We start from the raw sequence: 11,417 nt of genomic DNA on the forward strand, positions 1-11,417 counted from the left end.
TCGTATTTCTGGTTCCCCCTCCCGCCCGGTGAGATGACCTTGAGGCGAGGCTTAGCGCTGATACGTCGCAGGATGCTAGCGGATAGCTGAGTACCTTGCTGGATGGTAGCGCTTGGCTTAAAAAAGGTTTATTAATACCTTATCAAACGAAGAAAATTTTCCGAACTTAGCCAGTTTTAATAGGTGATTATTAATACATGTTTCCCTGAGCTCTGTGCCTCATGCATGCATTGGTAACCTCAGACGATGTATAACTCCTATCCTCTCGTGTAGAAACTAGGTCCCTGTGACGTCATGCGGAGTGGAATTGCATGGGCGCCAATCTGGCCTTTTTCAAATGAGGATAAAATTTGACCCTTGCCATTCGTCTAAACCGGTATTTCTAAAACGAAATAATTTGTGTATTATGAATACACTAATGGTGGGTAACGAATCGCAATCAATGTCTTTCGTTTTCTTTGATGAAGGAAACTACCCTATTCAGGGTAGGGGCTATAGGATGGGGGGAATTCCATTTTTTGATAACGTCGCACTTCGGGTTTTTTTTTTAAGATGAAAGTTACAAATTCTCCACCAGGATTAGAAACTGGGACCCCTCGTGCAGTACCTAGGCGCTTTACTCACTCGGCCATCACGCAGAAAAACCTATCCCAAGAAAGTTCCCATACAACTATCTCTAATGCCAAATACCTATTTAAGTTCTAAAAGTTAAAGGAGCTTCCTAAAATATTTCCATTTCAACTATTTTTTTTCGTAAAAAGTAGCGTAATTGAAGAAAATTGCACATCTGGATTGCAAAACAGAATAAATGTATCCTCTCACTAACTAACGACTTTTTACATACGCACCGAAAAAAAACACGTACGCAATTATATAGATGAGATTTTCATACATTGTATTATCACAAAATATATAAAAAGCTAGTTCAACGGTAAATAATGGATCATGAAAATAACGAATTGTGTTGACCATAAGATATTGATATGGCGTGTGATCATAAAGAAATATCATGAACAAATAAAGATGGAAATAGTGCACATCTATACTTAAAGAGAGTATATGCACGGTGGGAAAAACTTTGATGGTGCACTCAACAGCTTCTCCGAAAGGTAATATTCATTGTCTTCTACTCGAATAGTCAGGTCCACGCAAAATAACTCTTGAAGTCACAAGAAATGGCGGGCTCAAGTGCCGTTAGTGGTGTGGAAGTCGACCTAGAGATGGCAGGGTTTCATTGAAAAACAAACGAAATTTCTGTGCGTTCTGTATGTTTAAGTTGGTTAAGGTTGAGTGAATCAGGACCTCGAAATTCGTAGTGACACAGGACTTATTCCATACATGAAATGAAAAACCACTTTCTTCTTTTTCAAATTACACAACGCTTACAAAAGATAAGCTAATAGTCACAAAGAAATTAGTTTGTTTTGATTTCCAAACTTTCGCTGTGTAAGTCAACTTTCGTCTACAGAGGAACGAGTGTCTGAATTGCTTGACATATCACGTGTATTTTGCTGTGAAAACCCTTCAGGGTTATTTCCTGGATTCTTGTATCATACGAGTGCAATGTCGTGCCATTTCACATGGTAAATCCAGCCATGAAGATAAATGAAAAGAACCTTGCCGCTTTCGCGACTTCAGCCACTCCTGTAGATCGTGAAGGTTGGCTGGTGAAGCGAGGAGAGGTAAACAAGTATTATCAAAGAAGATGGTTCGTCCTCAAAGGAAATTTACTTTTTTATTTTGAGAAAAGAGGTGATAAAGAACCAGTCGGACTCATAATACTTGAAGGCTGCACAATAGGTATTGTATTTCTTGTCCTTATCGTATGAACTAGCCAGAATTCTTTCTTATGAACTCATCGATGATACAATTCGAATTTTATACTCTAATCTTATAACGTGAATTATCTTTGCCGAGTGTGCTACTTTTATTGCGTCATGATTTTGGTGACATGACGTTATACTCATTTCGTGTATATTCTACTCCTATTATTGTTAATTGTGATGATAAAATTTGACTTAAAACACTTGTGGAGAGAATTCAATCCATCGCTAATTGGGTTGTGTGGTAAAAATTTTCTCTCTTATAATTTGGGTTTTCGGCTCATGAAGCAGTGGCATCACTTCGGTAAATGTAAGATATAATTACTTTTTCAGAACTAGCCGAAAATGAGGAGCAGTATGGTTTCAAGATTGTCTTCCATGGATCCGGCAACAGGAGTTACCTTCTGGGCGCGGAATCCCAGGAGAGTATGGAAGCCTGGATGAAAGCATTGGCATGTGCATCGTATGACTATCTGAAGGTTCTGGTGGCAGACTTACAGCGGCAACTTGAGGAGGCTGAAGGTGCATCTTAGTCTATACTCTATAGTGCCCAAGCAAAAGAGCAAAGAGAATAAATTATTTTATCTATAAGTTATTCATAGTAACTTTACAGGAAGTTATACACTTTTTACATGATATACATTTGCATGTTAAGTTGGTGAGAATAAGCTTTCTTTATTGGCTTGCTTTATGAAATAAATGCCAAATATCTTAGGAGATAAGGCTCATTTATTGTTTATTATTAATGGTGACTACTCCCTTTACAATTATGATTGACTGACATTGATTTCCGTGATGGAAGACTATGTGGTGTAGTAGCAATAAAAATAACATGGCTGAGCACAGTTTATGTGACAGTTTATAGTATTTGAAATGCTTAAATATTCTAATCATTTATTATGTGTAAAAGTTAATTTCCTTTCTAATTATAAGTATAAGACTCCTCAATCAGTTTTCTTACAATAATAATGAAGCTCTAATCAAGGGAATTAATATGTCCAGTGTACCCAGTGATTGTGTGCATAGTTAGATTGAAACTTATGACTATAGCAACTCATCAAGGGTATTAAGTGACAATCTACTGTATATTATTTGCCGAGAACTTTCCTTTTCTGAACTGCTCCTGCATATGAACCTCAAATTATTTTCATATTCTATTGCCCTCCGCCACCACCTATATTCAGGGATTAGCCTCAGAATTCTCAGTAAATTCTAATTGTATCATGTAAGAAACAAGCTATTATAATTTTATTATTACTTTAAAGTTTGAACCTTCATATTCTAATTGCCTTTATCACCTGAATTAATGTGCTTTCCTTAAAATATGTATATATTTGCATTCATATATTTAACTAAGTAACATTATGATGCTAGCGTGAATGACACATCAATGTATTTTAAAGTATTTTGTGGAATCACGAGAGCTGTTTCTAAGTGCAGATGGGGATGGGGAAACTGATTAAGAGCATATTATAGACGAAAATCATTAATGCAGGAATTTCCTACTCCATGCTTAAGAAAGTCATGGCATGAACAATAATCATGGAGAAAAAACACAAATTTATAATGAAAGACTGGTTTCCATGCAGCTCATAAATGGCCCTGATAGTATTACAGGGTCATTCCATGCCAAATCATCACAGCTCCCAACCCGACCGTCTCAGATTTGCTTGAAATTTGGTAGGAAGTTAAAGCACGTGAAATTGGACTCATACACAAAATTTTAAACCTCAGCTATACATGGTATTCATACAGCAGGGTTGCAAACATGACAAAAAATGCATAATAAATGCTCTACAAAAATAAATCATAACTTAGCTAATAATTGTGATAGAAACTGCCTGTTGGTCTCATTTTAAAGCTAAAGGAACATAGTTTACGTAAAAATGTTGGATTTTAAGATACAGATTTTTTTTATTCCTGTACAGGAGAACAATTCTATGAGGAAAATCTTTAAAACAAAGAAGGGTGAATAATGATTAACCCTTCATGTCTGTAAATTTTCTATCCAATTTTGTTCCTATTCAATTAATAAAATGTTACTATACCCCATAGTAAAACTTTTGTCGTAGTGAAATTAAATTATAGTTTGCTTTTTCTTAGAAATGGCCAATTTCTATACGATCACTCCCGGTGGTCAGTAGGGCAGTAGTTAGAAATTGTTATTCATTTTTCTTATTTCTCATGTTATCACTTCATATGAAGTACATATATATAATAATTTAAAAGCTATTAAATTGATAGTTATCAAATATATTGGGCCTTGCATGTCCATAGTATACAAGTGGATACATTATTTAACATATGCCTATTGTGATTATTAAGTAAATTAAGTTTGTCTGAGTGAATCATGAGATACGACTAAGTTCTTAGATAATTTTATTAAAATGAGACATTTCAATATTTCCACTTATAGTATAATGTCGTTTGTAACAACGAAACGCGTTGTGTAAGAATAAAACTATGAGCGGAAATATTGCAATGTCTCATTTTAATAATATTACGAACTTCCACCACATCCTGCCTAGCATCATACAAGATATTCTTAGATAATCTTCACACATCAGTTGTGAACATAAATATCAATTCATTCACGTACGAATCAGCATCATTATCATGGCTTGATCATGACCAATACTATCATATTGAATTTCCTATTTCACTTGAACCTGTTTGTGGCTTGGTGATTAATCTACAGCTTCACAGACCTTCAACAGGGAAGTAATTTTTTTGTTTCTTCAGATGTACTTCAGATATGCTGTAAAAAACAATAGGAGTTGGCGTTTTCTCTGTACCTTCTATGTGGAACTCGTGTATTACATATTTATTTACCATCCACTAATCATGCAAACTTTCACCTCTATCATTTTCACTCTTCATCATAATTCTTTAGAAAAACACGTTCCTGTCACTTTATGATTTCTTTTGACATTACAGTAGTATTTTGATATAGCAAATGGTTGATGAGTGAAAATAATCTTCTTATCTGAACAGTAACTTTAGAAGATTTACAGGCTGAAGGCTCTGATGAATAATAATGACTGCGACTGTGTGTGGCTTCTTGGCCAAAAGAATACATTCCTCCTTACTGAGTTATTGGCCTCTCTTTATTGAATTATTACCATGGTATAACTAGCTAATTATTCCTGCAGCTCCTAAACCCCTTGGTCATGACTCTTTCAGTCATTCTGTCTCTGAAAATGAATTTCATTCAGTTCGAAACAGAAACACATTTTGGAAACTAAGAACCTATCTTCTTGAGGAATCTCATCCAAAATTAAGGAAACATTGTGTTTTATCAACATGTTCTAATTTTTACAATTTGATACAGGTTTAAGCAAGGATGTGGTACCTTAAAATTTTGTTGATTGTTTAACAAAATGAGACCATAAGTTTTTACCAAATCCTGCTGCATGGGATATCATATGTTATTTCCATCCTTTCCCTTGCCAAAATTCAACTTATGCTAAGGAGCTCCAACTGAACTCCACCCTCTCGAAAGGGTGAAATACCTAAACGCCATCATGATGATTTAAAAAATTCTCTCATGCCTATGCTTGCAGCAATTAAAATTAATGAAATACTCGTCGCCTTATGATCAAACTGAAGACTACAAAATATACTGTGGTGATGAAGCAACGATCCCTGGCCCCCTGGTTGAAAGTTGACGACGCTAACCACCGCACCACCTGACCCACCTGTAGGGAGGTGTGCTATATTGGAATCATATAAGGCTTGTTAAAAACACAGAATGAAAATTAATTTATTAGGTCCAAACTAAGGCCCATTCAATGGAACCACTACCACTTCAGAGATGTCTTCATCATTCCAAATACCATAATAAATACAGCATTGAAAAGGGCGGCGCAAGGCCTCTCCTTGTTTGTAGAATTTCAACATGTAATCATGCACAAAGGCTGTTAGTATTGAATGCATTAAAATGGAGAGATGGAAATATCTGGTGCTATTCAGCAGTCATTGTTGCAATGGCTCAATCATTTTGTGTCACACACATTTTCTATAAAATTTGGAGTTGTTATTAGCACAATGAGAGCGTGATATAAATTTTACTGGCATATACTATGTTTTTTTCACTTCATATTGACCTGTAATGTCATAAAAGATTTTTTTGTAATTTTTAACTGGTTGTATTTCAGATTTTTCTTTTGTTACAGAGCAATATGCCTTGGGTGTACCAAATATGAGTGATATGAATTCGGCCTGTGGACCTCAAGCCCCACCACGACACAGACATAATCCTTTCAACAAACCAATGGATCCAGTAGAGGCTGGTAACTATGGAGATGGGACATCAGCCATCTTGGGAAGGAGTCAAGCCCACAGGATGGGTAATTCATATGAAGCCAATGGAATGATGGCTCACATGAGACCCAGGAATTTTCGATCACTGCACAGAGAGTATGGACAGTCTATTTTGAAAGATCAGTTATCCTGGAAAGCGATGGAAGGGTCTGCGAGGAGCAGTGAGCCAAGCAAAACAGAACCGAAAGAGCCACCACCCAATAGCGAAAATTTATTGATTTCTCTCTAGCTGCAACAGTAGAACTTTCTCATGTAATGAATGAGTGAACTTGATACCAGTATGTGATGGTCTCTTTAGGGTCTTTAGAGGCCCAGCATTTGAGATCTAAGCAATGTACAGCACATCTGCGCCATCTTTTAACATTGCACTGACTGATTTTTTTGGATGGATTAATTTGTAGATCAGAAAAGATTCCTCTGAACTGTCATACCGACTCATAGTGCCAAAGGTAGATTGAATCTCTTCTAACTTAAACCTAACTTGTTAATGAGAGTGGGGTTCCGTATGTGTTTCAAATATCCCTCTTGGTGGGCAATTGACTTGTAGAATTGCAGCAACCAATCTGATACTGTGCAATTGTAAATGCTTGTCATGAACGACACCTGAAGCCTTAGTTGCAAAGAATAGAGGGTTACTAACACTGCAAAATAAAATCACTTAAGGACCACACTGGTGGTAAATCGGCAGTGCCTACTGAAAGTGATATATAATCTTTAGTCCACCGTGGCTATACATTTTAATAATGTAGCCTTAGATCGGTGAATGTGATCTTTTGAATGATCTTATCAGGCTGAGAATGAATGATGTTGGAATTAGAAAGTAGATTGTCTACGATGATTCCAAGTTCCTGGCTCACAAATTTGAGCCATAATCTGTCACAGGGTTTATCATTAAACTTCCTCTGGTTTTGATTGCTAGTACATTGCTGGCAAAGCAAGGTTGATGTTGTAGAAGATGATCTCTCTGGGTTATTGTACCTTATTGATTTAGGATTCTTTTAGTTGAAGGTTAATTTAGATAATCTATGATCAAATATTAATTTATTTTCTTAGCTACCTTGGTTTCATTAACTACTCTTTAATTGGAGCTGTAGACACAAAAAAGCTAGAGCATTTTTAAAAGGTGAAAGAGTACATAAAAGTGAAGAACTGATCAATTTATCACATTCCATAAGTGTTCAAATCACAGGTGTTTTGAATAAAATTTTCATACGTAATTTATTAATCTAATCATGTGCTTCATAAAATTAGGCATAATTTTGAAATATTTAAATGTTTGTTGCTTAAAAAACTCTAGATATATACTATAGTAATTTGTTGCTTTGTATTGTTGATAACTAATTGATGAATAAAGAGGATTTGATTGATAAACATTACGATGTCATCGCATTAAAAATTATAGATGATGGTAGTATGTTTTCATCCATGCATCAAAACTTATTATTTCTTCTCTTGTGTGCACACCTTACTTCTTGTCATTTTTTCTGAGTTTGTCTTCCAATTATGCTCAGGTTGATCATTCTTTCAGAATGTATATTTTAAACAAAATTGATTGATCACAAACTATTTTAGAAAATGAAATTTCAAAAATTTTACCTGCTCATCATAAAATGTTCTATAATTCTTCAGCTCTTGTGATTATTAGATGTTTAAATTGGCATCATGTTTGCCTTTTTGCCATTCATTAGGATTTTTATGAAGAACAATCACTTTTAAAAGCAAGACAAATCTGGCTGTAGATGATAGATGCAAGTTAAATGAACTAGTAAACCTTTTTAAAATATGAATTAGAGAGTTATAAAGTATCTTCTCTAATTATGTAAGAACAGCCATTTTTTATTTTATTAATAAGAAATTTTTGCTGTTTTTTTGGTTCAATCGCAGTTATGATTTAGATAACCGAAGGAGAATGGCATTAATGTGAAATTTTTGCTGTTTTTTGTTCAATCCAAGTTACGATTAAGACAACCAAAGGGGATAGTGGCAACTGCATACCATAGAAATTGAAAAGTTGTAAATGACAAGGTAATATATGCGTATGCAAATTCATGCAGTAATTTCAGAGAAAATAAAGTAATCTCAACTTGTCATTCAACCCTTTCGCTATGAAGACCTATAATAAATGAAACTTATTTGTTTACTGTTGCGATCAAAGGCATTTAAAAACTGCACAATTTTCTGGCCAAAGGAACGAACACTGTTTTAAGATGGTGCAGTGGTCAGTCAACGAAAAAGGTTGTTGTTGTCATTAACTCTTCAACAACAGAGTCATCTTCTTTTTCCTCTTTTGCTTTCCTATTCAGTGTAGTTTTCCTATAACCTAAAGCTTATGGAAAACAATAGCTTTTGGAATTCTGTGGGCTAGTTCACACATGAGGGAGTGTGCCCATATGGGCACTCTAGTCGTTCCGCCCTCCAGTCTGATTGGCAGATAAAATTTGCCGATGGTTGTGTCATTTCAAAATTTTGCTCATAAATATGCATTTCAACATGATTGGAAACTAATGTTATAGCAATAATTCGTCAAATTATAGATACCCCACCTTCATGCAACATTTTTTTATATTAATGATACCCCTCAGAGTAATGCATATACCTGTTTGGGAGTACGACAGAGGAAATCATGAAAAATTATTTAAAAGTATTAATGGATGCATTTAAGACTTAACACTTATATCTTATATTAGGTTGATGCCTCATGCATAAAAGACAGGAGACAATACAATGAACCAGTGACTGAATAAAATGTAGATTTAGAATGCTGCTGAGGCACTGCACCACGGTGCACAATAGGGTGGTTTCCTATTATTTTTTTATTCCCTAAATCGAAAGATTATTACTCCTGGAGTACATATTTCACGCTTTTAGATTTTTAAATGACCATATCTATTTTTCGCGATTAAATGAAAAGTGAAAATTTTCAAGCGCACGAAAACGCGACGGGTAAGGAAATCTCTCCGTGTGACGTATTTCTGGTTCCCCCTCCCGTCTTGTGAGGTGACCTTGATCGAGGCTCTGAGCGCTGATACGACGCAGGCTGCTAGAGGGTAGCTGAGTGCCTTGCTGGCTGGTAGTGCTTGGCTTAAAAAAGGTTTATTAATACCTTATTAAACGAAGAAAACTTTCCGACCTTAGCCAGTTTTAATAGGTGATTATTAAGACATGTTTCCCTGAGCTCTGCGCCTCATGCATGCATTGGTAATCTCAGACGATGTATAACTCCTATCTTCTCCTATAGAAACTAGGTCCCTGTGACGTCACGTGGAGTGGCATCGCATGGGCGCCAAATTGGCCCTTTTCAAATGAGGATAAAAATGGACCATTGCCATTCGTCTAAACCGGTATTTCTAAAACGAAATAATTTGTATATTATGAATACAGTAATGGTGGGTAACAAATCGCAATCAATGCCTTTCGGTTTCTTTGATGAAGGAAACTACCCTATTGAAATCAATAGCAGCTGTTGGATTACATAATGATAAAAAATAGCAATACCAATTATCTTGAACTGAGCCTCTATTCTTGCAACTTATTTATTTCTGTTACCATGAAATTGAAAATGTTGTAAAAAGATTTTCATAGCAATTATGAAGAAATAGGAATTTTGGCCCACCTGGTTTTTTTCTCCTACATTTTAAGCAGAAAAAAAGTTACAGAATATAAGTTATGAAGTATGTGCAACTTATTGCCTTTAAAGCTCCATTGCTGATAATGTTCTAAGTTCGGTGACTGCTCTAGAGGGGTATTCATTCATCATGCATTGTAGCTTACAAGAATGTTTGTGTATGTTTTCCAAAAAATTTGATCATGGATCGTAGCATGTTTCAATGCATATTAGTTTGGCTTAAGTTGCCAAATTATCAGCATAAATTCTAATGGTTATGCAATAATTCCTAATCTAATTTCTAAACAAGCCTAATCTAAAGTCCTAATAATCCATAATTTATCTTTTTACTATAATTTAGTTGGAAACATCAAAGTAGATCGAATACCTCATTATCTGATGCAAATTACTGCTGTGAAAGTAGTAACTTACTGATGTAAAGCTATCATCATCGCAACCGCTATAAATAATCTGCATATGAGATGCAATAAAATCTAAAATACCTCGATCTCGTAAAGCTCGTTCCAGTATGTTCCTAATTGAGCACTCTCACTTGCCAAAGATATGCATAAAAGACAGGAGAAAATACAATGAACCAGTGACTGAATAAAATGTAGATCTAGAATGCTGCTGAGGCACTGCACCACGGTGCACAATTGAAATCAATAGCAGCTGTTGGATTACATAATGATAAAAAATAGCAATAGGAATTTATAAAGGCTTTAGGAATTATACAAAGAAGTTTTCCTCCTGTACCAAAACATCTCATGCTCGTTTTTTAACAATAGAAAATTAGCCTGTTTGTTGCTTGCATTAATTTATATTATGGAGTTGGCATTTATAAAAAAAATTAAAAATCTCTGTTGGTTATTTCAATGCAGAGGCTATCCTTTTATCAATCTGTTTCATACTCAAAAACAATTCATACTGAAGGAATGTCTTCTGTCTGGCATTAATGCCTGAAGTTCTTCTGTCACTGCTTGCCGTGAGTAGTTAAGGTGACACATGAATCAACACTACAGCTGTTCATGGAGGTTGCTTTGATTCAATGAATGCACTCCCGTTGTTCCAATGACTTTTTATATTACAAGCAATGAATTAAGTTTATTGGAAAAATATTTCCACAACTTCTGGCTGAAACTGAATTTTTTGGAGTAAGATGTCCAATGAAAATCTTGGACAATCTACTTCGTCACCTTGCTCTACACCTTTGAAAAACACGATCATTTTATTTTTGTCTATTAGCAATTTGTTTGTTATGCATCTTGCTTTAAGAAGTATATTCCAACCTGTAAGAATTTAAAGCAAATTTTTTAAATACGTACATATTACGACTACAAGTGCTGAAGTTATGCCTTAACCACTAAAAAAATTATACAAAGAAGTTTTCCTCCTGTACCAAAACATCTCATGCTCGTTTTTTAACAATAGAAAATTAGCCTGTTTGTTGCTTGCATTAATTTATATTATGCACCAAATGACAAAGCCATAAACAGTTTTTAACATTCATCAAGATACAGAAAAACATGCTAGTAACCTATAGCACATTTCTCATCTTAATCTACCAGAAAATAATCTTAAATTTGATGAAGAGTAAAAAAAATTCAATTTCAACTCTAAAATAACATAAGACACCAATCTAAGACATGAATAAACCAAAGCAACAG

General features: G+C 34.9%; 1 protein-coding gene across 2 annotated transcripts; it reads left to right on the plus strand.

The window, feature by feature from the left end:
* The first annotated feature begins 1,233 nt into the window (after nt 1-1,233).
* LOC124158803 (sesquipedalian-1) lies at nt 1,234-7,522 on the plus strand. 2 transcript variants are annotated; one of them, XM_046534124.1, is made up of 3 exons: nt 1,234-1,800; nt 2,157-2,345; nt 5,981-7,522. In XM_046534124.1, exons 1-3 carry the CDS (start codon nt 1,581-1,583, stop codon nt 6,373-6,375), a joined length of 804 nt encoding a protein of 267 aa, XP_046390080.1. In that variant the 5' UTR covers nt 1,234-1,580; the 3' UTR covers nt 6,376-7,522. The 2 variants fall into 2 exon arrangements, with proteins under 2 accessions (XP_046390080.1, XP_046390081.1); XM_046534125.1 differs by having other exon boundaries at nt 5,999-7,522.
* The last annotated feature ends 3,895 nt before the right edge of the window (nt 7,523-11,417 follow it).

This window comes from Ischnura elegans, chromosome 5, assembly GCF_921293095.1.
Source record: "Ischnura elegans chromosome 5, ioIscEleg1.1, whole genome shotgun sequence".
NCBI lineage: Eukaryota > Metazoa > Arthropoda > Insecta > Odonata > Coenagrionidae > Ischnura > Ischnura elegans.

Coding starts and splice junctions, on each gene's coding strand:
- LOC124158803 (XM_046534124.1), top strand. CDS start 1,581: ATGGTAAATCCAGCCATGAAGATAAATGAAAAGAACCTTGCCGCTTTC. Junction 1,801..2,156: donor ACTTGAAGGCTGCACAATAG/GTATTGTATTTC, acceptor TTACTTTTTCAG/AACTAGCCGAAAATGAGGAG. Junction 2,346..5,980: donor GCAACTTGAGGAGGCTGAAG/GTGCATCTTAGT, acceptor GTTGTATTTCAG/ATTTTTCTTTTGTTACAGAG.